This window comes from Corvus kubaryi, unplaced genomic scaffold (assembly GCF_017639235.1).
Source record: "Corvus kubaryi isolate FWS band 111438036 unplaced genomic scaffold, C.kubaryi_AGA036_p1.0 37184, whole genome shotgun sequence".
Classification (NCBI taxonomy): Eukaryota; Metazoa; Chordata; class Aves; order Passeriformes; family Corvidae; genus Corvus; species Corvus kubaryi.
The window spans coordinates 1,954,348-1,981,753 of record NW_024581051.1 but is presented as its reverse complement, the minus strand read 5'-3'; the positions used below and the strand labels follow the sequence as shown (position 1 = coordinate 1,981,753).

Here is a 27,406-nt window from a genome sequence, read left to right as displayed (position 1 = left end):
GCCGCCGCCGCCGCCAACTCCGCGCCGGCGGGTGGGGGGGGGGGGGCACGGAGAGAAGGAGGCCGCGGCCGCAACTGGGTTTGGCCCCGCTCGGCTCCCGTGGACTAAGGGCCGCGCGGGCGCCGCGCCCCCATTGGGCACCAAAGCAAAAGCCTCGCCTTGATTGGCCGCTCGCCCTCCGCCGGCCCCGCCCACCGCTTTGACAATTGCGGCACCGCCCCGCGGGGGAGGCGAGTAGGGGGCGGGGCCAGGCGGGGAAGCCCGCCGCGGATTGGCCAGCGCGTTGCCGTGGCGATGGGTGCCGTGCGCGCTGATTGGCCGGGCCGTGTCTCCGTGGTGGCGGGGCAGATTCCGGGCGCGGGTCAGCCGAGGGGAACGGGGCGGGGGGGCGAGGGAGACCCCCGGGGGTGACCCGCCGGGAGAGCCCCGCTATCCGCTGCCTCTGCGGCTTCCCCGCGCCCGGCACGGGCCGTGCGAGCAGCTGGGATACTGAGGACTCAGGGACGGAGCACTGTTTCCCAAAGGCATCTTTGGGAACAGGGATTTTTGCTGCGCTGGGGCTTCGTGTTTCCGAACTAGGATCCTTCCCTACGCCTCCCTGCCCGTGCCGTGACGCCCATGGCACCGTGGCACGGAGCGAGGGCCGTGGGTGTACAGCTGTATGAAAGTCTCCGGTTCTTCTCAGCTTTATACTTCCCCACCCCTTTAATTTTTATTTAATTTTTTTATTATCTGGGTGAATGGACTGCTGCCATGGAGACATCAAGCGTGGCTCAAAATAGCTGGAAAGGGGAGTATGGCCGGTACAAAAGGGGGAAGGGAAAAAGCAATTTCAGCCGATGACGTGAGAGATGCAAGCAGCGGAGAGGAAACCACAACAGCAGAGATAAGGGGATGCAGCCATTAAGGTCTTACAGGCAGGCTGAGGCTTTGTGAGGTGGAGCACGTGTGGCCAGGTCAGGAAACACATTCTCCTCCTCTCTCTTTGTCATCTTATTCGAAAAGTCCTCCAGGCCGTTATAAATGCGTGCAAAATACAGAGGTTTAGGGGCTTGTTTTGTTTTTGTTTGTTTGGTTTTGTTTTGGATTTGATGTTTTTTACAGTAAAACAAAGGAAGCGGGGGACAAAGGCATTATTTGCAGTATGTCTTGGAGATCAAAAAGGCTCATGCTGCGGACATGGCTGCTCTCCTTCTTACCAGTGAGGACCCTCCTCTGCACCCGTGACACTGGCCTTCCAATGCAGCTGAGGGGCAGTATGGACTGGGGTCTTCAATTATTATTTCCAATAGGTGGTCATGAGGAAACGGGGCCCGACTGTCCCAGCAAATGTCTAATGTTTTATGAAGCCTTCACTGCTCTACATATCCTTACAGTATTCTTTTACAGTGTCTTGAAAAAGGTTAATGCAGATTATAACTGCTGCCTAGACTGGAAGAACTACCCTACCTGACTGCTTTAAGATAAAACTATATTGGTAGTTGTGATACCCATTTACACCTCTCAAATATACATAAACTTCAGTAGTAAGAATAGTTCCTGAAGTGATCCTTCAATAAACTAATCCTTCAATAAAGTTAACTAAATGCAGCAGAGGATAAATTTTACTGCATGGAGAAAAATAAATGTTGTGTTTATATACTTTAAAAATGGGTCACATCAGGGTATATTCAAGTTATTGATACACCATTGTCCCACAGTCCATCACCACCAGTTAGAGGAAGCGGCTAGGAGGAACATTTTAGAGGAAATGGAAATTAAAATAATTTTTAATTATCTGGTATTATTTTCTATCATTTAGAAGAACAGCTTTCATTTTCTCTAAGCACTTATCTTTCAATTAAATTAAAATATAAGAACTTCTGAGTGGTAATCCAGATGGTTTAGTAAGTAAAAACATTTTATAAGTATTTTCTTCTGGGTGTACTACCTTTCTTTAGTAGTGTTTTTTGCCTCTTCATCTTGCCTTTTAAAATTTCTTAAATATATTTTCTTCTTTGTTGCTGTATAACAGGCTGGATTCCTTTTCTCCTTGTGCTTCTTTTTTTGAAGCTTCCTTCTCCCTTGCTTTCCTCATTAACCTTCCTTTCCATGTGTGTAGTTTTATCTCTCCTAGACTAGGTGCAGATTAGCATGAAGTTTTTACTGGGTGTAACATGAACCCAGCATCCATGTAGATGCAAAGGAACACTACAGCTCAGTGTTAGCAGGTCACAGAAAGCACAGGCTTTCTTTTTGCTAATCCTTAAATTGTGGTATATGCCACAAACACTATGACAGACAGGTGAATCTCTGCCCTTCTCTGCTATCAATTAGCATTGTCAATTCAGAGCCCGTGGAAGCTGGAGAATGTCCTCCCCAGTTTTTGCTTGCTCCTGACAAAGCTTGTCAGCTGTAACACTACAAAAGGCATTTCTGCCATTTTCACTGGTAAGGGTGACAGTAGGATTTTAATTTGTATCTTATCACAGGTGGACATAATACCATTGAGCAGTGTTTAGTGATTTGTGGGTTCCTGTTCTTAAACTTTTAACTATCCTCTCCTGATCATGAACTGTTGGTGTAAGTGCTGGTGATGTGCTCCCTCAGTACCACGTGTAAATGGAAGAGGCAGAAACAAAAAAGCAGCCAGCTCTTCAAGAAGTGTTTGGAAAATGCTCTAAGGCACACGGTGTGAATCTTGGGGTGTCCTGTGCAGGGCCAGGAGTTGGACTTGATGATCCTTGTGGGTCTCTTCCCGCAGGGCAGGATCCCACCGATGGCAGTGCTGGGCTTCCTTGTGCTCAGGACACTGAGTATGGAAATGTTCTAGCCACAGACTGAGAAACTAGGCTGATCTTTCAGTGGAATGCTGTGAAGCTTGGGTTAGGTTGGGAGATGCTCCTGCTTTGTCTACAATTCTTTCAAGCGCTGTTTGTATGGGGAGCAGTAACGGGAGCACTTAACAGTTCAGAGCTGTTACTCCAGTCATTTTTCTCTGATATGCAGGAGAGAGCTGACACAATACATGGACAATCCCCAAGTCTGCATACCCTTAAAGCACAGACTTCTGCTGCACCTGTGTGTCTGTTGACAGTTTATCCCTTACCTCGAAGAAAAGCATGAAGGCACTGGCAAAAGTGTCCTTAGCATGCAGGGTTTCCCTTGAGTAACACCCTGTGACCAGCTGGGATGGGACATTTTCAGCTGGCCCAGCTTTAAAGGTCTGTTGCTTTCTTGGTTTTTGTTCTCATTGTCCTCTGGCACGTGGTTTTTTCCTATGGTGTTTTTCACAATGCCTGCTTCCTGTCCCCTCCCTTCTCAGGAAGCGATTCACTGTTACTTTAGGTGTTTCTATTTACAAACTGCTTTTCTGCATCTGAGGAACCTGCTGTTCCCACCAGTCCTTCCTTCTACTGTTAAAAGCAGACACCCCCGCCTCACCCTCAGCTTCACAGTCCTTACAAGGGAAGTATCTCCACTTCCTGTGTAACCTAAGAGCATCTGAGATAGTATCAGTGGATAATTATCCATCTTGTAAATACTTCTCAACCACCTAGCAGTCTTTTATCAATGTAGGCTCCTCTTGGAAAATGGATCTGTTACACACAATTGCAAAGCAAACTTCGAGAAGAGAGCTAAAAGCACATTTGGAATAGGAATATGACACATTCCTAGCCAGTGTTGCACTAGCACTGATGTAAACTGCTCCATAATTATTCATGGCACATTTACATTTGAAGTCCTTGCTTAAAACTGTATTTGAATGGGAACATTGGCAGAAACGGTGCTGATAAGACTTTTCATCATGGTAAAATGCCTCTTTCTGTAATAGCTGGCATTCTGTACTTCTGTGATCTAGGCTATGTAGTCACTCTTAAAATGAATCCTATGAAATGGAATAGGGAACACAAGCTAAGGCTTGGCTAAGAATAATTTGTTATGTAATTAGTACAATGGTAAGAATGTATCAAAACCTCCACTCTATGAAGCGTGGTAGGCATAGGAATTCTTCTCATGTTTCCTTTCCAACCTACGGATTTCAACTGCTTGTATCTTTTAGAATTTTTCAGATTTTTCATTTGTTTGAAAGCAGCTGTTTTATTTCTAGAAAGTCTGATGGGGAGAGAGTTCTTTTGATCAGACCACATTTACAATGGTGACAGAGCTTCAAAAAATAAAATAGATTGCTCAAAGACATGTACTGATTTTGGAGAAAGTCCTTGATAAATCAGAGGAGAAAAAGAAAAAAAAAAGGGATTTGGCAAGTGAAACTGTAATTTTAGCTGGTAACAGGCCTCAGAATACAAGGACGCAAGGACGTAGAGTCCTTTGATCAGAACCACTTTCAGTGGGAAACCCGTTCATCTGTCATTGTTCCCTTCCAGGTAAAAGATAATCAGTGGAAGCAATGAAAAAGGCACACTTCAAAATACTCCATATGACTCATATATAATTCTTTCACAGTTACTGAATGGTAACTTCTGGATATTGGAGATCTAAAATAGTCATCTTGAAAAGCATGTTGTCAACTAAACTAGGTATTCCATTTTATTTTCTACGCAATTTTACTGCCATTTGGAGCATATACTGACTCAGTTACCTGGGGTAGTGAACACTAAAAAAATATTTTTTAAAAACCAAGAGATAATGGCTTTCAGCTACTTAGCAGTGGCTTGTCATTCATCTAAAGTTGCCATTTTCAAGTATTTCTTCAAGCTTTTACTCTAAATGTATTTGTACTTCAATTGAAGCTTTCAGAACTGTTACTTCCTGTGGAAAAACAGTACCACTTTCTTTCTAGATTAAATTGGGATAGCAAGCATCTGTCAAGTTGCTTCACAGAATTTTCATTGTTTTGTAGTGGAGAGAGTTTAAAACAAGTAAATGCTTTGAAAATTTGGTCTTTATCATTACTTTTGTAACTGAGAACTAGATAATTCAGTAGTAGTAGATAGCAGACTAGATAATTCAATAGTAACTTGCTCCTTATTCCTGTTACAGAGTATCTTCTATGCAGAAGATCTCAATTGCTGAAGCCAATTTAGCAAGTAAATGAAAATGGTTGTGCTTGTCCTGTTGACTTGTCATACCTTTGCAGGAATCACTAAGATTTAATTCTTAGAGCTAGTGAGTTCACTGCTGCTAGTCACATTTCAATTTATTTCTCAAAAGAGACTGCCCAGAAAAGCTGCTGTAGTAAATCTTCTAACATCAGCACTGTGTGAACATGGCTTCTTCATTCTCTTGAATTAAATCTCTAGCCTAGATGGGAAAACAGCAGCAGATGACACCACATACCAGTGACACCAGCAGCTGAATAGATGGCACGCTGCTGGCAGGGACAGCTTCCATTAGGACTGGGACTGATGTTTTGAGATTCCAGGTTGATGCAAGAGCTGTGCAGAAAGCCAGAGTGTTTCAAGTTTTATGCAGCTGCTTGACAGGTGTTACTGTGTAAGAAATCTGATTGTATTCTGAATTCAGGTACAACAATCTAAGAAAATTGCTCTGTCTGGGGAAGATTAATAATGAACTCCTTATTTTTATATGGTCTTGCACAAATTCTCAACATAGAATCTGGGGAGCAGCATAGATTCTCCTTGCATTTAGCAGTTCTTACAGTCTTGCAAAGTTGTTACTTGTGAAACTTTGGAATGCCATTTTAGTAACAAAAATAGCAGTACCAAGATTTATGGTGTCTCCTTCTCTTCATCTAAATGTTATTACTCATTCCAGAAAGTCAAAACACTGTTGTTAAAATCCTTTCAGTGTCTTTTTAGGGTCAGTGTTTGATGGAGACTCTGTTCACCACAATGCAATAGAATCAGTAATCTCCTTCCAAATTTTGGTACATTTTCCAAAAGGCAGCTTTTAGGCTTGATTTTGGGTTTGCAGGTTTCTTTCAATTTTTGTTCCCCACTCTTACTGCTCTTAGACTGTATTAATTCAATGTTTCTGTTTTAAGATACTAAGATATATGTAAAATAGTGAGAACCATCCTACCAAGAGTAACAGCAAGACCTCAGTCCCTGCAAGTTTGTAGAAAATTGGAAAGTTAATTTTTTTTCCTCTGAAGGATCTGTCTTCTGACTACTCTTACACCCATGTAAGCTATTACTGTTAAAAAAAAATCTTCAGATTACCATATGAAAGTAAACTAAATGTCAGCAAACCAAGGGAAAATACTATTTGTGCAGTGGGACACTTAATATACAGCAAATACAGTGTGTATCCTTAAGTTATTAAAGAACAAATCAAATGACAGATCCAAGTCTCTTTGTGAATTTATGCATAATTACCAAAAACTATGCAGTCTTTTCATATCACACAGAAAAAACCCCAATCCTTTCAGCGGATAATTTAATTTAAAGGTTTGAATTGCTTGCTATGTTAAAGCAATTAGCTAAGAAACACAGAATGGAGATGGGAATGGTAAGACGGCAGTATTAAAGTGGGGTTTTTAAATAAGAATTTAGGATTTTGATTAATTTAGCAACTCTTGGAGGCCAATTTTACCATTTCTGTGACTGTCACACAAATTCTGGTTATTCTCCCAGTCTGTGAGAAATGGGGCCATGCATAATCTGGATTCAAGTATCAAGTAAACATTGATTATGCTCCTTATTACAAGTATCAGAAAATTTCCAAAAATGGGAATTCTGAGTGCTATGTCTAATCCCTGCACCTATTGCCAATACGTAGTGAGTCCCCAATATTCATAGTTTCAGAGCTTTTGTACTATCTTTTCACAATATGTTGTTTTCCATCTTAATTATTTTTCTTCTGATCTCATCTTCTGTTGCAACTTCTTACATTGCACCCAGAGGTTTGTGGCCTTTACCTCTACTGAGATTACAGGAGAAATAAACAAGGGGTCAAAAAAAGATGTTAAGCATGGGAATAACAAGACAGAAGACATGCTAGTAAACCCTATGGGGAAAAAAAATCAGAGTACTTGGTATTTTACCGTGGAGATTAGGGTTATCTTGGACATCAGAAAAAACTTTTCACCAAAAGGGTGGCTGGTCACTGAACAAGCTTCCCAGGGAAATGGTCACAGTACCAAGCCTGTGAGAATTCCAGGAAGGAGCATCTGGATGCTGCTCTTGGTCATATGGCTTAGATTCAGGTAGTCCTGTGAGGAGCAGGGAGTTGGACCTGATAATCCTTATGGATTCACTCCAACCTGATTCGATCTCTGATAGAGAAGAACATTCCAACTAAGGGTAGCAGTACAGAGCACTGAATGACAGAACCCTTATACATCACTTCTGAATTTATTCCGTGTTTCAGCTGAATCCAGTACACCAGTCATAGGAGATGAATGACAAATGCTGAGCAGCACACCTCATCAATGTACCTGTGTGAAACACTGGACACTGTCTGTAGGTGATCTGTTTGGCTGCTGGATCTAATTGTTTGTTTTAAATAAACCCATTTCCTCGTGTTCTGAAGCAAGTTCTCTCTTCTCTACTTAATAAATAAACTCTAATTGTTCTGCATTTGCTTGCTTTGTGCTTAGGCATGTTGCACTGGAGGGTGCTATATAAAACCGAATTAAGTTATATAAATTATCAGCATGTGATTCCCGTAATAATTTGTTCCCCTTTATTTCATGCATTCAGAGGACGTAGCCCCATGGAATTATTCAGACTTTCATCCAGTAGTGCCATTTCAGTACTTTATTTTCAAAGTCTCTTAATAGCTAGTTTAAAACAAGAGAACAATTAAATGTAAAGTGTTCTTTATTAAATAAACTCAAAAGATAAAGCAAATTGTGCAGTTAAGAAAGACAACAACGTGGCCAAAGGATTTTTACAGCAGAAAACAAGTTGCGGCAAATGAGCATTTCAGTCTAGCAGCCAAACTGTCCTCATTTTTATGGAGTTAATTTCGGTCCTCAAATTGTGACTTGTTTTTTAAAAGATATGCTGCTAGAAATTCAATGGGATTTGGTGGTCTGCAAAGAAAAAGAGTAAATCGAAAGCAATTATTTTTTGTCATATGAAATTAGGTAGCTGAAAAAACAATCATCTTCCCTTAAAAGCAACATAAGCATTGCTTTAGGGATGACCAGCTACCTAGAGTGACTGTAAATTTCCAGTTTATGTCTGATGAGAAAGGTTTTAAAAGGGTCTTGGTCACTGTTGGTTCAATGTTACTAAATTGCTAGAACAGTTACATACCTAAAACCAGGGCATAGTCTGTAAGCATAAATACGTATGTGTATCATTGGATATGACATGCATTTGCCTATTTCTTTAACTCATGCTATATAATGTAGAAGTGAATCTCTGCTTTTTTGTTTCATTTTTTTCAAGTGGTTATTGTGTAGCTTTGTGTATTGAGAGTTGTTTTCATGGTTTCTGGCAACTGAAATGAACACAACATGAGTCTGAGAAGGGCTGTAACTTGCAAGCACTCAATAATAATAAACACTTTTGATCACTGGCCATATTCTGGAGGTTATTTTAAAAAAAACTCCTCCAGCTGCACCACATGAATCTTGCTAATCTGGATTCTGTCCACAGAATAAATGACAAACTTACTTATTCCACACTAGGTCAAACCAAAGGTCTGGCAGTGAGTAAATATGCCTAAAAAGAGCAAAAAAACTGGAAAAAAATACACAGAGATACTTCTCTGGACCATCCTTTTGGCTTCCAAGCATGTACCAGTTTCTGAGCTAGCACCCTTAATAGTCCCGGGCGGATTCCTCTATAGCTTTGACCAGCTGCTTCTTGAGCACAAATAAAATGTTAATGTCCTCAACTGAAAGCACAAAAAATAGCTTAATTATGTGACCTGTGAAGGATCAGCTCCTTTTGTTCATTATAAATTTGCTACCTGCTTCGCTTAATTTGATTACTGTATCGGAAGAGATAATAAACAGTCCATCCCAATCCATCATCTCTGTGCTGTTGTGATTTAATAGGTTCCTAATATGTTCTTCCACAGAAGCCTCTTTTCTAGATATCATCTACTCAGTCACTCTGTATACAGACAGCACTCCATACTTCTGACCACCTTGTCAATCTCACTTTTTCGCATTCTACCAGAATTCAGGGGAATTGGCATTACACGTAATATTAAAAATACAAGAACATTACAAATTTAAATAGTAACATTACACTTGTTTTTTACCCCTTTAATTTTAAGTTGGTTTTACCCCTTCAATTTCTAAGTCCTACCATTCAGAATTTAGTTTTGATTAAAGCAGTGCATTGACATATACATGTTAACAGTTTAAAAACATTTTTCCACAAGGGTAATTTTCAGCTCAGAATCTAACATTTTGTCACTAGTGTTTGTCACTGCCCTCTGAGGTCCACAATTTTATGTTTATTTGGATTCAGTGTCACTTTCTGTCAGTTTAAATTTTTCATGGCAGTCTTCCCAGTTTTATGAAATCCCTGTGCAATTATTTACAATGGATCAACTTAAAAAAACAAACAGAAACTGAAACACAAACCTCCCTAATCTATTCTGTAACTCAGTCTCATAAACAATTTTTGTCAGCCACTTCTTCAAATTGTTATAAGTGATCTTTTCCATGATTCTAATGTTGAGCTCATTTCACCATGAAAACTCAACATTTACCTCAACCCTTTATCTCGTATCTTCCCATCAGTTCTTCATCCATTCAAAGGCGTTTCCTTTAATCCCAACAGCAACTAACTCTCTTTAAAAACTCTTAGTGAACAACTATGCAAAAAATTTTTCAGAAATTTAAACAGAAAGACTGCATCATCTGCACTCCTCTTTAGGTATGCTTGCTGACTCCTTCAATAAACTCCAAGACATTTAAAAGACCTGACAAAAATTGTATTGACCTCCTCCCAAATATGTCATTTATCCATATGCTCACTATCCTGGATGGTAATTTCTACTGAATACCAGGCATGATCATCAGATGTACTGGGCTGTTCCCTGAACATTTCTATATTCCTTTGAAAAATAACTTAGCATCCACTAGTTACTTTCCTGTTCAATTTTAAGCAGTAGATTACACAGCAGAGCCAACAGTTCAGCTTTCTCACTCCTGAGGGTTTATTATGCTCAGCTGAACAGCCAATTTTACCCCTGGTAAAGGCAGGTTCATACAGTTCAGATTTCTACCTGTATGTTCCACAACCCCTCCTATCAGTGATCCAATTTCTCTCCTGTGACGAGTCCCCATAAAGAACAGCTCCTTCCATAAAGAAAATGGAAAGGAATGGGAAAGGGAGAAGAAAAGGAAAAGGGAAATGCAAACAGAAGGGGAAAGGAGTTTGCCTGTCACATAAGTATCCAGAGTGTAAGAGTGGGGTATTAACCTTTGGCTGTATTTTACACTGAGTCTGCAGCAGAACTCCCACAGATGTCAGCTGAAGATGTGCACATCCCTCAGGTGTGCACATAAGGATGGACCTTCCCAGGTGACTAATTTTGCCCAATTAGCTGTTTGTACACTGCAGTTTAAATTCCCAACTCCTTTTGAAGTTCATACACTGTTGATGGTTGTTCTGAGTGTTGGTGCCATGATGCAATTATGGTTATCTATACCAGCTTTTGATTGTATTATTTCAATTTGAGAGAAGGTTACAAGCAGTGCAATTTGCCACGAGTGAGGATACACCAAAAGGCTAGAAATTAGGTTGGTTAAGATGAACATCTGTTTGCTGTTATTGAAGGATACCTTTCTGCACTGACTGATAAAGAGAGCTGGGGCACCTCAACAGCAAAATATTTACTCAGAGGATAAACGATCAGTCTGCTTCTCACTGTGTTGACAGTGCAGGGTCAGCCTCACCCTTTAGAAAGTATTTTAATCTCTGACAAAGATGCATGTCGTGCCTGATTTGTCTTCTTTTAAATGTCAAGCAGAACTCCTTATAATTCCACACTACAAAAATCTTCAGAACTAGAACATCCTCTTGCCTTGCTTCTCTAAGGTGAATTACGTGATAATAACAAAACCCCTCCCATTTTTCCCATCAAAACTTTTGTAGTAGCACACCTCATTGGAAGATCATGAATCCAATAACTAACTCTTATCATGCCATACGCACCTAAGTGAGGAACACATCCTGCATGGTCGAGCACAGTAATTCATAGGCTCATAAACCCGTTGTAATGACGATCTTACAAAGAGCAAAACCATGGGTGGTGTGCGAGGCCTGAAAGGTGCTGCATTGCCCAAGTTTGAGATCTACGTTATCTCAGGAACAGAAGGAACACTGAAGCATCTTACCTCTCTTTTGCAAGAACAGCGAGTCCCTGTAGCAAGATAGGTACAACTGTCTGATCCAAGTAGGCACGTGTGGGTAATGACTGAAGGTCCACCTTCTGCTTTGATGTTTTCTCGGCATTTAGTTTCTCATTTTCTACTATCCTCTGAAGTAAAAAAAAAGTGAATGAACATTGATAATAGCAGCCACATCTACTTTGAAGCGTGTGTGCAAAGTACCCACCTCTGCAACTGAATGGCAATAATTTCTTTACATCTTTTAAGAAGATTTAAGAGCATAATTTTCCTTGCACAAAAACTTAATCCAGAGGAACTTTCTGCTAAATTCTTATGTTTGGGGAAACAACGTTTGGAAGTCGTAAGTTTTCTACAAGAGAAGACATCCAATCTCAGTAATTTTTATTTTTACTTTTGCATTCACTGATTTGAACTCTACACCACTAGGACAGAATTGACTACTAACGAGAGTCTCAGTTACATGGTTCCTGTACACATGTGCTTCTAACACAAAATGCTAAAAGCACAAGGATTTCAGGTGAAGGAATTCAGGAAGTCTGACAAAGGGGACTCTGCTAAAGTCAAATACTTTGAGACTGTACTCTCTACTCAAGTACAGATGGACACTTCAAAGAAAACATATACAAAATGCTTCCAGGTACTTTTTGGTCAAAAAGTGCTGAATCATCTTGCACTATTAACTGTAGTTAAAAAGTGATACTCTACCACTCCCAGTAAACCAAATGTATTCAATGCAACGTACATGAATCTACTGACACAGGAGCCATGAGTTACAATTCTGTAGTGGAAGCTGAGGCATAAAGACAAGCAGTTATCAGGGAGGTGAGTCACAGGAGATGTTTAGGAATAGTCCCTGCAAAAGCTTAGCACAGAGCAGGAACTTATAACAAAGGGAGACTGAAGGTTTTTCTTTAATAAGGAAGAGTAAATAAATGCCATAGAGTTAGGAAGTGATTGTCCTGGTCTACTCTGCTCCAGTTGAGCCTCATGTGGACGGCTTTTTTTGTGCCATAATATATCTCTATCTCTCTCACAGATAGCAATTGAATAGATAATAATCATAAGACACTTCAAAAAAACCCAACTTATTAAAAGGCTCATTATTTACTTCAGTACCATTTAGCTCAATGGAAATATTGTACTAAACAACAGAAAATATATTTACAGCCATTTATGCAAGGGACAGGTATCGCTTGGCTCCATTGGGAATATTACATTTGCTGAAGTTAGACTCAAGATTCAACTTTTTCCCCTAATCACAAATGTGACTTTCACTGCAACAAAATCTTTGTTACCTCTACATTTTCAGTGAGGCCATATTCAGAATGAGGATTTTCTGGAACCTGTAAAATAAGACATGGTTAGCAAAGCTAAAATGCTCCTTTTACATGTATAACATAATAAACATAAAACATTTCTTGCAATACCTGTGGCTGTCCCTCCATAATCTGTTCTCCCTCCATGATTCGAAAAGTGAAATTTGCTGGACGTACAGGAAAATCTTGGAAAGCAATAAAAAAACTGGTCAGCAGGCTGAGATGACGACCAGTGTGAGTTAAGCGATATTGCATCAGTTGGTTACTAATGGTTACTAAGGCACAATTACTAGAAAGCACAGGGAGTTGCTCCGTGCTCCCCCCCGCGCCAAACTTGAACTGGTTTCTCCCGCACGCAGAACCGAGAAGTGCCTTTAAGTTTCACGTTACGTCCGCTGAAGAGGGCACTACCGGGATTAGAAAATACAGCATTCATCCCCCCGGGAAGCCGGAGACATACATCCCTTTCCCTCCGTCCGTCCCTCCCGTGCCCGCCACGCCACAGCGCCCCGAGAGCCCCCGCGGGCAGGGCCGGGCTGGGGCCGCGCCGCAACCGCGGGCCACGTGCGGGCGCGGGCCCCGGCTGTGCCCCAGGCGCCCCGCGGGGGAGAGGCGGCCCCGCCGCAGGGCTCTCACCGCCGGTCGGTCCGGGATGGGCGGGACACCGGGATCGGCGGGACACCGGGAGCGGCTCCGCAGCAACGGGGCCGCTGTCGCGAATTGTTTTGACGTCAGTGAAGCGGTCGCGCGACCGCCCCCGGCGCACTGCGCCTGCGCGGGCCGGGGGGCCCCGCCCAGCCCCGAGCGCGGGCGTCGGGGAGGGCGGGGCGGAGCAGGAGGGCGGGAGCGGGACTCGTCTGCGGGCGGCCTGGTGGGCGTGAAACTCGCGGGGTGTGTTCGCCTCCAAATCAGCCTTTGAAAGACGCTGGCTCTTGGGTTTTGGGGTACAGAAGTGTGCTCGTAACCAGTGCGGTTTGGTGTCTGAGGAGGTCACTGTGGTGGTCACGAAAAATAACATTGCTGAAGTTAATATGGGTCCGAAAGTGGGATTTTGTTAGTGAAATAACCTTCCAGAGCTGCGTAGAGTTTGGTTTGCACAACGGTGACTGCTGGCGGTTAATTTTCTCTCTGTTCACAAAATCGCAACTGCTCAGCTTTCTCCAGGGATCAGCTTCAGTCATCCTGTCCTGACTTGGCGCTGTCAGGAAATGGAAGAGTCTGCTGCTTCTGTAGCTGTTGTGCTGCTACAAACTGTACCAGTGTTCGAACATCTGTGCCTGATTGGTTTGTTTTCGTTAGAAATCAAATTTGAGGAAGGACTTCTTTACATTGAAGGTGGCAGAGCACTTGGAACAGGCTGCACAGGGATGTCATGAAGTCTACCTCTTGAGTATGGATGCAATTCCTGTGTCACCTGCTTTTGATAACCCTGCCGTGGCCAGGGGGCTGGACTGGATGATCTCCAGAGGTCCCTTCCAACCGTAATGATTCTGTGACTTCTTTGTCTGGTAATGTGGTTTGTGCTAGTGAATTAAAAGGCCTTAAGAATATATTTTGGGTTTGACTTGACAAGGTAGTTTCATTTTTGTATGTTTGGGGTTTTTGGTTTTTTTTTTGTTTTTTTGTTTTTTTTTTGTTTTTTAGAAAATAAACTTTCTTTTGTTATTTACAAAAATAGGTCTGCTTCTTTTTCTGTCTTCTTGATGCAGTGATGACAATGTATATGAATGATCTAGCTGATGCTCCTAAAAGATTAGTGAAATGGAGAAATAACAGAAAATTCCATGTTTTCAATAGATTCTGCTCTGATGTAATCATCTAGTAGTGGTAATAATGAAGTGTGTGTACATAAATGAATTTGAAATAATGTTTGCAGAACTGACAATGTTACCAGTGTGATAAGCAGGCTCAAAAGCTAGTGTGGTCAGTCACAGATTTGATACTCAACTGATGGACTTGGAATTAGAGCAGAATTGTATCCTGTCCTTTTGTCTATTTTAGTACCTCATGCTGGCAAACTTACCTGCTGCTAAGGAGGCAAGGTGAAAACACTGAGATTTTGGTACTAAAACTTAGAACAGGAATACAAACAACTTCTTAATGTGAAGAGGTATAAGCTTTTCAGTCCGTTTTGAGCTTCTGTCTGAATTTTTTATCATGTTCTAGTAATGCCATTTTAGAGAATGGCATTTAGAATACCTGAAAAACGCCTAGCCCCGTTTCCCCATTTATATAGTCTCTTTTATATGCAGGTTTTGCAGAGAGATCATGTTGAGAACAAAAAAAGGTTTTCCAACTTACCTTTTTGTGCAATGGTAAATCGTGGTGTCAGGGTACTTGCACCTTTCTAATTCCTATGACTGTAATGGTGGTCTGCTCAGATTACCAGACCTTTTGCTGAGACACCAGATTGTACCTCCTGTATTTCACAAGTCCTCAATCTTCAGAGCAAAACAAACAATTGCCCGCTCCAGAGAAGGAAGCTTCACTTTTTCCACCCCTTGCTGGTGTTCATCAGAACTCTTTCTGAGCCAGGATATCTCACTAAGACAGCAGAAAGCCCCCCACTGCTCTGATGTGTTTTAAGGGTTTGTGCTTATTTTTTGTTCAAACTAGCATTAATCTTATGCCAGATTGCTAGTTAGAATGATTCACTGACAAGTCCAATGATTGCTAGAGCCAACTTAATATAGAAGGGTAGGGAAATTCAACTTGCAGAGCACTAAAATATTGAATAGCCACAATAGTGAACTGGTTCTGTAGGTTTTCAAATTAGCATTAACACTTTCTCACAATTTCTGACTATGTCTGCTTTTGAAGCTGTGATTTGACTTAACATGTTGTTACTCCCCTAGTAAGTGCACTCTTTTATTGTGATGATACAGTCACATGATTTACAAAGGTGTAATTCTAATGTCAAATTTTTTAAGAAGTAAAAATAACTGAACAAATTGAAGTCAGGATTAATTGAGATAAATTGTCTTCTATTGTCATTCAATCTGTCCTTATTAATAAACTTATTCCTTCGCCAGCTTTTCTATTTTGCTCAGGAATGGGATGATAATTTAGATAGTAGTGGGATAATAAAAACAATAGATCAATCATCTGTTGTTATGCACTTATTTCACTTCACATTTTTGAATGCTACTTGCAGCTTCTGGAATTTCTTTGGTATTAGAAAATCTGTTAAACCTTTGTATCAATAAACAAGAGATTTATTTAAAGGGCAGTTAAATATACTTAAAAAATTTTGTTCACTCATGAGCAGGCTGGAAAATACTTGATATTTTCATAATAGAGGTACATAATCCTTCTTACAAAACAGAAGAAAAATACTTGATGTACATCGCTGCATTTTTTTCAGCACTGATAGGTTCACTGTCTCTGTCTAATAATGGCCTAGGTCATGAATAGTTATTTTGTTATATGTTTGTATGTCATTTTATGTGTTGATAAAATTCTGGATTTTATACAGTAGGAAAACGGTATACTGTGTACTGCTCTGTCATTAAAAGAAAACCACTCCACTCTGTCATTTAAGAAAATAAATACACATTACCAGGGGCAACTAGAAGTAACAATATGAGGCATAAACAAACAAGAAAGGAAACCCCAGTAGTTTTATAGCAATTTTGGAAAAAAGGAATAAAATATTGCAGACAGTAGTGATTTTAGTTTGACATATCCTGTTAATTAAGGTGCCCCACCAACTGCCATTTCTTGCTATAAGCTGGGGGAAACTTGCTTGTGCACTGAATTATCTGTCTGCAGTTTTGGGACTGTCTCAGCTACTGGGTGCAGTTCAAGGGTGCGGCAGAGAGGTGATCTGTCATAGTCTAACATCAGTACCTCAGCATTTTATTTGTAGAACAGAGAGTGTGTGACAAAGCAAAACAACGGCAAAAAAGATCAGCCAACAGACGAAGCAGTCACAAAGGTGGGAAGATTGAAGCACAAAGAAAGGTGTTTGCTGAAGTGGTGAATATAGCGGTAGGCACAGAAGTGCTGGTGTAGGGATGCCTCCCCTAGTTTGCTAGACCAGAGGTACCAAAGCATTTTTAAGATTTGAAATTACCAAAGGAGTAGGGAGCTGGAGGTCTATCTCATTTAGTTGAGACACAAATAAATTAATACTATGGCTGGGCAAATAATTGGCAAGGGCTTGGACAACTGGCTGTTTAAGGAGAGTGGAAATACAGTTAAGGGTTTGGGTTTTTTTCCAGAGCAATGTATCTATAATGTATACTGAATTCCATTAGCTCCCTGCATGTGAGGAGGCAGCCTGTCATTCCCATTACAGAGACGCGGAGCAGACAAAGCACCGGAGCACGCTCTCCCGGGGGCAGCTCCACAGCGGCGGGAGCAGGGACACCGGCGGTGACTGGCTGCTTCCCGCCTCTCCGTGCCAGGGAATTCCCCGGGCTCTGCCCGTGTGCCACTAGCAATGACTCCAGGCGGGAGCGGCGCCAGGAGCCTGCGCTGCATTGTGCCTGCGGGGCGGCTCACAGCCCCAGCCAGAATAATTAGTCCTATTAAATTATTCATCGCCCGTCCCCTCGGTGCGTTTCCGTGGGCCGACGCTGAACGGGCTCGGCCAGGGCTGGAGCGGGCTGCTGCTTTCACTCTCCAGTTGCGCTCTCTACCGCTCCCGAAAGGAGGCTGTAGCCAGGTGGGAGGCGGCCTCTTCTCTCTGGCAACCAGCGAAAGGACAAGTGGACACTGCCTCAGGCTGTGCCAGGGGTGGTCCAGGTTGGACACCAGCAGGAATTTCTTCCCAGAAAGGGTTGTTTAACATTGGAATGAACTGCCCGAGGAGGTGGTAGAGTCACCGTCCGTGAAGATGTTCAAAAACCATCTGGACGTGGTACTTAGTGCTATGGTCTAGTTTTACATCGGTCAAAGGTTGGACTCGATGATCTCAGAGGTCTTTTCCAACCAAATTGATTCTGTGATTCTGTGCTTTCTAGGCCCAGCGCTGAGCGTCGCCGAGGGCCCGCCTCTCAGGCCGTGGGAGCGGGGCAGGCCGGGTGCTGTAGGCGCCATACCGTCGCCTCCCATGGTGGCAGGGGCGGTGCCATCTCTCCCCGCCTCCGGCCGGGGCCGCCCGCATCCCGCCCTCCGTCCCTCCCCCTGGGCCGGCCGAAAGGGGCGTCGCCGCCGCCGCCATCGCCATGGCCGGTTGTTGTCAGTGCCTGGCAGCGGGTTATGGCGACGGCGGTGAATGAATTCTCCGGGTGGCCGAGGGAAGAAGAAGGGCTCAGCCGGCTCCAGTTTTGCGCCTCCGACCGCCGGCGCCTCTCCCTCTTCGCCGCCCGGGCCGGCGCCCCCCGTGCCGCCGGCGGGGGCGGGGGCGGCGGCGGCGTCCCCGCACAAGCGGAACCTGTACTACTTCTCGTACCCGCTCTTCGCCGCCTTCGCCCTGCTCCGCTTCGTCGCGTTCCAGCTCGGGCTGCTCTTCGCCTGGCTCTGCGAGCGCCTCTCCCGCGGCGCCCTCATGGCCGCCAAGGGCAGCAGGGCCGGGGCCGGCGACGCGCCCGAGCCCGGCGGGGCGCCCGAGACGGTGCGGGCGTGCCACAAGCGGGCCTTCGAGTGCATCTCCATGGCGCTGCGCATCGACGAGGACGAGACAGGTAGGGAGGGAGCGCCCGCGGCCGTCCCGGGGTGCGGGGGGAGGGCGGGCAGGGCCTTCCCGCTCTGTGCCGTGGAACCGCTTTCAGCTAAGAACAAGCAAAACCCGCTCATGAGAGAAATGCGGGCTGTGGTGGGTATGTGCGGGGGGGCGAGCCGTGCTGTGCCCGCATGCGGTGGCGGTGCTTTGGTCCCCAGCCGGGTCCGGCCCTGCCGCAGCCCGCAGGTGCGCGTTGGATCACAAAGCTGCAGCTCGGGCTCGTTCCCCACGCAGTACAAGTGCTTGTATTTCTCCCCAATAACTTAAGAGCTTTTGCTGCGGAAGTCTGGGTGAGGCGATTAAAAATTGCGGGCGGTTGTGTGGCTGTAACTAGGCTTTACCAAGCCAGCCGGACAACAAAAGCACCAAGGACAATAATAAGGGTGCATCCTTTAATGCACTGCCTGACAAATGAGTGCTGAAGCCAGACTTCAGGTTACTTGGTCCTCAGAATGCCCATTTGGAGTGGTCTGACTTTTAAGGAAATAAATACTTACTTGTATTTTGGCAGTTTCTTGAAAAATGTTTTTCTTAAACTGTTTGACATACATTTTCTTAAAAACCCTAAAAACCGACCACTGTGTGATGAGGAGACATTAAGGAGGATGTTTAGGGTTCAGTTAAATAAAATACAGGAATAAGGATTTTTTTTTTTTTTTTTTTTTTGTAGAGCATTAAAAAAACCCAACCAACCAAAACACTTGATACTGCATTTAATTTAATCATTTGTTCTAAATGCAGCAGCATGATTCTGTCAACATGCTAAAGGTAGGCCTTGGTGGTATGCTGTGCTGGTTTTTAAAATTCTCTGGAAAAGTCAGAATGTATTCTAACCTTTCAGTTGAGCCTTAATGAAACTTCTATCCTAGAGGAGGAGATTAAAAATATAAGAGTAGGCCATCAATAGAAGCTGCATGCTGAGAGCACCATAAAAGCGTGGGATGTGTCCTCCTTTGCGTTGACAATTTGGGAGTGGCAGTGGTAAGCTCTAGGAGAGAAAAAAACCTGCACCATGTGCAGCAAGGTTAGTTCAGCACAGATGTACAGCGAGAGAGCACTGAGGGTCATAGGAGCAAAGCATGAAAGAAGGTGAGGTAGCTGACAGCTTTGGTATTGCTGATGATACTCTGTGAGGAGTAGCAGTCTTACTTTATCAGGCACCTGTTCCACTGTTGTGACCTTTAACTCTTGGTGGTTTGGAGGGTGAGCCCTTAAATACCGATTTTAATCATGGGCTTGCTGTGTAGATGCCTTTAGGGTGATTATACGTGAATTAGCTGTGCAGGTCAGACATTTAGTAAGGTGATCTTTGCTTCTAGTATGAGCAGTTGCACAACTGTTACAGCCCTGTAACTGCAATGTACATTCCACTGAGAAAGAACTCCCTTTCCTTTAATACATAGATTTGTTATTTGCTTATCTGATTTTACCAGAATACTTCTCTTTGAAAATTTTCTGGTCTGTAAACAGGCTTCTTACAGCTTCAAAGAGAAAACTGTATGTTAGACAAAGTGCGTGAAATGGGTGGAATTTCTGAATTGTCTAATAGCCTATTAGTTATGTGGCATTTTTGCTGTTGTGGAAGCTATCCATACTTCAGTAATTTTGATAGCACTTCTGGTAGCTTTTTATGCTTCTAAATTATCAGAGCAATTACTCTTGTTTTGGTACTTTCTCAATTAAGCTTAATATCTTTTCCTAGAACTAAGAAGGCACATGTGGTGTGTTGACCCCTGCAAGCAGTTAAGCATCTACACAGCTGCTTGTTTATTCCTCTCAGTGGGACAAGGGAGAGCATAGGAGGAGCAAAAGTGAGGAAAAAATAAAGTGGGAAATCTTTCCAAGCAATGATTGCCTTGGAAGATAGCCCCCATCCAGTTATTCATCTACCCAGGTTTATATTGATGAGCATTGTATTGTATGATGCAAAATATTGCATTGGCCAGTTTGGGTCAGTTGTCCTGCTAGTGTCCTCTCCCAACATACTGTGCACCCTCAGCCTACTCACTGGGGATCTAGATGGGAAAAAGGAAACCTTGAGGTTGTGCTGTTCAGCAATACCCAAAACATTTCTGTGTTATCAACTGTTTTAGTCACAAATCCAAAACACAGTGCCCTTGGGGCTGTTTGAAGAAAATGAGCTCCATTCTGCCAGAGCCAATATAGCAGATCAGCAACTTCCAAGGAATGTGACGTTTATTGTATTTTTAATGTCATAATCACTGAGAACTAATCAACCATTCTGTGTGGAGTTGGAGCACAACCGTTGCAAACAGGTGTCATATAGTGCTTTTAAAACATTCTCCAGTTAAAAGCTGGAAGTGAAATTTTAATGATGACCTTGGTGTGTTTACAGCTGCCCCTAAGAATAACAAAGCAATTCAGGCAATAGCTGAGGTGGCTGGGATGATCTCAAACCAGATTTTTATTTAGTTGTAATCAGTATTAGATTTACTATTTACACTGCAGTTGAAACTGTTTCTGTGGGTGGTGGGGAGAAGAAGCTTAAAAAGTCTTAAAGAGAGGATTGAAGTCACTCACCTTGGATGATTTAATTTATCTGGCTTTGTCCTTAACAGTCACGGTATATGAGGCTGGTGAAGAAAGGGCAGTAATAAAATGACTCCCAAGGTGTGTGGTGTTCATGACTATAGGCAGGTGCACTGTGGTTTGTGTTGGTAAGAAGAGCAAAGCATGAAATTACCTGCGCAGGGGAGCTTGACAAATGTTATTATTAAGAGATTTTTTAATCTGAAGAGGAGCAAGAGAAAAGTCTGAAGAGGATTGTAGAAATGTTTTGAAATATTTTTACTGACACTGAAATTTGCTAAAAAATAGGTTTGGGACTGAAGTTCTCAAAAGATTTGAGTGTAGAAGCACACAGTCACTTGTAACTGGCACTTAGGAATAGTTTTGTGAAGCATTATGTCATCTGAAACTAAGGTAATGATATCTGAAGTTTCATTGTAAGCATTTTTTGGTTTTTTCTGCCACTAGCTGCTTGTTAATGCTGACCAGGTTTTAAGTTCTAATACCTAATCTGTTGTATTCCTCTATGGAAATGCATGCTTAGTGTAATATAACTAGGTTGCAAAAGTATTTTTCCATATGCAGGCAAATATATTTTTAATGCAGAGTATTTATAGAAAGGGAGCAATATGAAATAGATATTTATAGGTCTTCAGTGGTTTACTTGCAGTTATAGTGGCACATACCTTAGGTCAAGCATGTTCATGGCTGTTTGCTGTAATATCCATTCGGGACGTGGTTGGTACAGAGGTGTGCTCTAACTCTACTTGCATTGTGCTTCATGTGGAAGTTGACACACACCTGTAATACAGCAGTTTCATAATAGCACAGACAAAGAAATACCCCCATGACAGAGGAGCTGCACTGTACAAAAGTTAACCAGAGAAGTGTCTCTCATCTCTCTAGTGTAAAGTCTTAGACTTCTTGAGTTTCTGCTTCCAGTGTTATTTTGGTATTGGCTATCACTGGAGGATTAAGAGGCACATTTCTAGTTCATGTTCCAGAAGTAAAAACTGTTAATGTCATCACTTCTGTTGTGAGTGAATATGTGTAGGTGAGCTTTTCTATCTCTTTTTCTCTTTTTTTTTTTTTTTTTTTTTTTTGGGTGGGGATGATTTATTTCTTTAAGGCAGATGTAGAATTATTCTCAAAACAGGCAAAAGTGATTTGAGGCTGGTGTAGTACCTGTTTTTAAGAGAAAAGCTTATTTGATACTTAAGTAGATATAAAGTTGACAGTGTCCCTTTAAGACTTTCTTTAAATCACAGGATTTTGTTCAAATATCTCTTCCTCCCTCTTACTTGTTTTATGCAGCATTATATAGAACCATTCCTAAACTTTAATTTGTTCAAGAAAATAATGGGCTCACTTCCTTTTTAAGCAGGACAAAAGGAACAAGCTGTTGAATGGTATAAGAAAGGAATTGAAGAACTGGAAAAAGGAATAGCTGTCTTAGTAATTGGTCAAGGTAAGCCAGTTTTGAGTTTTGTGGAACTGATTTTGGTTTATGGCTTCTTTGAAGTGAGAAATCAGTATTACTAAGTATGGTAGGGGCTAGGAACAGTCTGGTGTATGAGTTAATTCATAAGGGTCTTTCTTATTCCTGTTTTAGCTGTAGGTGAACACTGGTCCATTTCTCTTTTCCACCTTAATATTCTGGTCTATATCACATGCAAATATTGCTCTAAATATTTTCAGACTCTGCAAAATCATAAGGAGTTCATGAACACTGTTAAGTCAAACACGTGATTTCTTATATAATGGGAATGCCAAAATACTGAGTTCTGATTTGATTTGCTGAAGTTGACAGTTCATGTTCTCACTTATGCAGAATTTTATATTCCCTTCAGTATAACATGAAAAAAACCACCCCAATTTGGAATGGCCTGGCGTTGTGTTTCTGAATAACTTAGGCCAAAATAAGTGAGCATTTCCAAAAAAGGAAGAAAGCCATCTCTCTATGTGGAAACATTTTAACCTGTAGTGTAGAAGCAGGTATGTACTATAGAAATACAGGTGTAGTGAAGGACTTGCTGAGAATTTCTGTCCTCAAAATAATATTGTAGTGGTAATAATAACAACCTAAATCACCTGCCCCAACCCCAGATCTGTAAGTGCTTTTGCAGACTTGTATTTTGTTCCTCAGCTGTGTTTAGAAGTATATGGTGATCTTACTTAGGGGGCAATACCAGTAGCATTTGATAGAACCTTGCACAATTAAAAAAAAAAAACCTTGACTTGAACAGATAATATTTCTTAGGAAGTGGTGGTGTTAATTTCTAATTCTGTGTGTTTTAAAATGTAAAGGGACACGGTCAACTGAATTTAGGTCTGTTAATTTTGCCAAAGTGAATTCTTTCAAATTGTACTTGCCTCTCAGTCACTTTTCAAGCTTTTTAAAAACCTTTTTTTATTTGACTTCTGTTCAGAAAAATGCAGAGACAAGGGGCATATTAGGTCAGCATGAAATGTTAGACAATATGCAAAGCAGTGTTCGGGTTCCCATCACTCTATAAGCACTATTGTAAAGCAGATAGTGTCAACTAACTTTAAATTCTTGATTAAATAGGAAGCTTTAGTTTTTTTCTTGTTAGTTTCGTAATGAAGTTCCATAGGGGAGGGGATAAATAAGGGGTGGGAGGAGGAGGAGGAGGGAAGGCTGGGTATCAGTATTTTAGCACTTAAAGTTAATTTACGGAATTATGTTTTAACATGGATTTTTCTTTGTAAGGTGATCAGTGTGAACGGGCTCGACGTCTCCAATCTAAAATGATGACAAATTTGGCAATGGCCAAGGATCGGTTGCAGCTTTTAGGTACCAGTTACAATTCATGACTTTGGAAAGTTTGTAATTATTTGCACGACTTCATTTAATGCATTCTTTTAAAATATTATTTTGATTTTTAAAGGGAAGGAGTCATTATCTTTGTAGGGTCTCTTTAGTTTGATTTTTAGTTGAGAGTAAGTGCTGTTGATGGATTTTGAAAATGGAATTTCATGACCCACTTTCAGGTATAAAGTAACTGAGAAGTCTTTATATCGTAGCACACTTGACTCATAAAGTGAGGAGGTCTTGATTAACTCCTGATGGAGTTTGTTCAGCATTTTTCTGTTAGAACTGTAGTGAAATGATGATATATTGCTGATCATGAGTGCCAAGTGTGCTGGCTGTAACTACTTCATGTTCCATTGATTTTGCTGTCACATACATTAACAATTTTCCTTAGTATTGGTAAATAATAATGATGATGATAATAATTCTTTAGCATCATGTAGACCATAAGGTTGTGAAATTCTAATTTTCTTGCTTTTTTTTTTTTTTTTTCTAGTAGTGTTCTATTAAGGTCACTTTTTTTCAGAAGCATAGTGTTGTATAGATTTAGCGTTATTAAAATTAAGTGTTGTATATAGGCTCTTAACAGCGTAAAGATCCTCCCATCAAAAAACAGACCCACGGCTCTGTGTAGTGCATCCTCTAAATTTAAAACTTTGAAAATGCTTTCAGTTCAGTCAGTAAAATTAAAATAAATATATATTCTTTAATTGCTCTTTAAGGGTAAACTAACAAATGTACTTGATTTTAACTTGCATATCCCAGCTTTAATCTAAGGCTCTCTTGTGTGGAGTTTTACTAACTCATTCTTCTAGGAGCATATAGAGAAGACAGGAAAACTTGGGCTCTTTTCTCCTCTTACACTTCGTGGTTCTGTGGTCCTAACTGGTGATTGACAGGGAAGTTGTGACAACCACAAGAAAGTGAGCTCCTTTTGTTTCCCTTGCGTTCCTAATGTCTGTAGTACTTTTTGAAAAAAATTGAAGGGGGCAGGAAGTGAAAGAGGCATCTGTCTTCTATGCTTTGTTACGGGTGTTTCTCGGTACAGCTTTAGTATATGGAGAAAAGGTATTTTCCATTCACTAGGGTTAAGGGCTGCCTTCTAGAGCTAATACAAACTAGGGAGCAATAGAGTGGAAGTGATTACATGCTAACAATTTTTGAGAAGGTATGGCTTGTTGCAGACATCCTAGTTGCAAGTAACTAGAATTTCTTTCTAGAAAAAATTTGCTGTTACCTCAAAGCTTGAAGTAACAGTGTTTGTATTTTGTGGGTAGTGCTTCATCCTTGCTTGTATTACTGTAGTAGCACTTGCAATGTTGATAAGTTGCTTATTTGCTGTGATGTGATTGAAAAGAAACAAAGGGAAAATTTCACAAAAAACCCTAAAGTTGAAGTATACTTATCCTTATCTCTACTACCAGAATGTGTGATCACTTTGTTTGCTTCAGAGTGCAGATTGAAACATAAACAGATAGAATAGTGTTTATTATGTAAGATGTAAAATAATACTTTATTTTTAAATTACCAGTTTTGTACTTTGTTTTGCCTAGGTTCTTGTTAGTTTTTACTGAGGGTGTGCTTCATACAATGTACCTAAAAGTGAAATTTGGATAAAAAGGAGCAAATGAAGTCGTGCCCTTTAGGAAGACAAAAGATGTGTTTTGGAGAGATATTTCAATGGCTTTAAATCACTGCAAGTTTGATCATTAGGGTTCTATTTGAGTAGTATTTTTATGCCATCTAACCAACTTTGAAGTAGTGACAGCATTTTTTTTATTTTCTGTAACTTTACCTGGCTTTTGTAGAAATTTAAGGTAATCTAGAGTTGAATTCCATGTGCCATTCTAAACACACTTTTAGCCTGTTACTTATAGTAACAGATATTTGGAAGTTTTTAAGGGATGTAAAGATCCTTTTGTAGTTGAATTAAGCATGAGGCTCTTGAAGCTATTACAGTTTAATGAAGTGGTGTTTCCTATGAATTGAACTCATAAGAGTGTTGTCTGCTAGCTCTGTGGAACTTCTCCATTTCTTAAGGCAGAATAGGCAAGTGCTTTATTGCATTAACTGAAAGGATAAAACAAATTTAAACTAGACAATAATACCAAGTATTTCATCTTGCTTGCTAGACAGAGATGTGATTGCAGGCTGCCTAACTCAAATGCCATCCAGTCAAGCAGGTTACATTGGTAGTACATAGAAAACGTAAATTAAATCAGTCTGATTACAACTGTCCTTTGAAAGTGCTCAGTATTTTGTTGTTGTTTTTTCTTTTTTTTTTTTTGAAGTGTTGGTACATCAGTGTAAGTTTGTTTCATGACCCCACCGATGGGGGTGTTTGACACCACTGATGAGAGTGTGATGTCTGATCACACCCATGTGTTACCACTGTGTCATCACACCACTGATGCCTTTTAATGTTGGAACAGGATGGAGCTACCCACCTTCAATGATGGGTTTTCTGTTTTGAGCCCTGTTTTCCTCTTGTGTGTAAATTATGCTTAAAGCTGTACTGTGACACAGTCTGGAAGCTGAAGTGATTGCTGGTGTGTTTCAGGTCACCACAAGGGGACTTGATCACTTTGGCAGTCCGTTGACAATACTGGGTTGTGCTGGCTGTCAGGGGACTTGAAAGTTCTTCCATTTGATTTGGTGGCAGCCCCCCATTTTTGACATGGTTTAGGGTGTGTTAGTTGTATGGTTAAACCTTGCTTTGATGGTCTTCACAGACCTGGTCTCTCCTGGATGACTGAGCACCCATGTTAGAGTCATTAAATTTGATGTATTTAGAATGACAGGAGGGTATTTGTTTTCTGCAGTCTATACACAGAACTTGGCAGCTTGTTGTTCCTAAAGATAGATGGCTGCAATGGCCAGTGCAACACTCTTCAGTTCTAATGCTATTTATGTGTTTTACCTATCTGTGTTCTCTCATTTCAGTGAGCCTTTCTGTAGGGGGACAGATTTCTTTCATGACAAGTGTCTTCCTGTGTATTATGTGTAGCTCCAGTATTTTGATTGAAGGGTGTATGTGGCACATAATTCAGGTATCTTTCATCACTCTCCTCTTTGGAGGGTATTAATATTCCTCTATTCTGCCCGTATAGATATGGTTTTCAATGGACACCTTTTGGAATATTTCACTTTCTTGGAGGAGATGGTACTTTTTGCTTCAGGCTTATGTTACAGGGTAACATGTTTTTAGTAGAAATTGGAGAACTCAAGCTTTCCTGTTGCTTCAATAAGACAGTGGTTGCAGTGCTGTTTGTTTTGTAGGTTTACATCAGCGTTGTATCACCAAGGTGAAATAATGAATGAGAATCTGTAAACTTTTTGTCGGTGTCTGGAAAAATAGGGAGAAAGCATTTCAATGAGAGGTGATGGTATCCTATAATTCCCTGGAATAATATTTAAAAGTTCAGTTTCTTTTTGATATTCCAGAGGATCCTACAGCTATACTGTCTCTAAAGAAGTGATATGTTTGCTTCTGAAAATTTTATGTGCAATACTAATACGACATGTTCATAGGTAATGTGATGAGAGGACTCTGTGAATTGAAACTGGACAACAATTGGATTACATTTTTTCTTTTTTCTTTGGTTGGAGTTCTGTAGTTCCTGAATATGTGGAACTAGCTAAGCATTGATAATTGTAGTAGAACCCCAGTGTCAAATTGTAGCATTGAAGCAAAGGGCTTTTCCTGAATTCCTACACAAACCAATTCATGTTGTTATGGTCACTCACTAGAAAGTCTTTTTTGTTAAGCTCAGAAATGTTCTCCAAAACTCAGCTGATTGTCTGATAATATCGTAAAAGTCTATTAATAT

The 27,406-nt window shown here is 41.3% G+C and overlaps 2 protein-coding genes across 6 annotated transcripts in view; one reads left to right on the top strand and one right to left on the bottom strand.

Moving 5' to 3' along the window:
• Window positions 1–7,649: 7,649 nt before the first annotated feature.
• DPY30 (dpy-30 histone methyltransferase complex regulatory subunit) lies at window positions 7,650–13,325 on the bottom strand. Of its 2 annotated transcripts, none has more exons than XM_042022034.1 (5): window positions 13,183–13,325; window positions 12,658–12,731; window positions 12,526–12,573; window positions 11,216–11,358; window positions 7,650–7,942 (listed from the first exon to the last, which is right to left on the bottom strand). In XM_042022034.1, the coding sequence occupies exons 2-5, from the start codon at window positions 12,691–12,693 to the stop codon at window positions 7,870–7,872; spliced, it is 300 nt and encodes a 99-aa protein (XP_041877968.1). In that variant the 5' UTR covers window positions 12,694–12,731; window positions 13,183–13,325; the 3' UTR covers window positions 7,650–7,869. The 2 variants fall into 2 exon arrangements, with proteins under 2 accessions (XP_041877968.1, XP_041877967.1); XM_042022033.1 differs by lacking the exon at window positions 13,183–13,325 and adding an exon at window positions 12,937–13,045.
• Window positions 13,326–17,675: 4,350 nt separating this feature from the next.
• Window positions 17,676–27,406, top strand: part of SPAST (spastin) — a 39,833-nt gene continuing 30,102 nt past the window's right edge. Inside the window, exons 1-3 of one of the 4 annotated variants that reach the window (XM_042022030.1) lie at window positions 17,676–18,176; window positions 22,128–22,211; window positions 23,475–23,558. In XM_042022030.1, coding sequence (XP_041877964.1) covers window positions 17,768–18,176; window positions 22,128–22,211; window positions 23,475–23,558 — 577 coding nt within the window. In that variant the 5' untranslated portion in view covers window positions 17,676–17,767. Of the gene's footprint in view, window positions 18,177–22,124; window positions 22,212–23,474; window positions 23,559–27,406 lie in introns of all 4 variants that reach the window. The other 3 variants (XM_042022029.1, XM_042022028.1, XM_042022027.1) reach the window with 3 other exon arrangements.

Excerpts from the sequence above, each read along its gene's own strand:
- DPY30 (XM_042022033.1), bottom strand. The coding sequence starts at position 12,982 with ATGAATGCTGTATTTTCTAATCCCGGTAGTGCCCTCTTCAGCGGAC. Across the intron at positions 12,732-12,936 it reads TAGTGCCCTCTTCAGCGGAC|ATTTTCCTGTACGTCCAGCA; the intron begins GTAACGTGAAAC and ends TTGCTTTCCAAG. Across the intron at positions 7,943-11,215 it reads GCTGTTCTTGCAAAAGAGAG|ACCACCAAATCCCATTGAAT; the intron begins GTAAGATGCTTC and ends TTTTCTTTGCAG.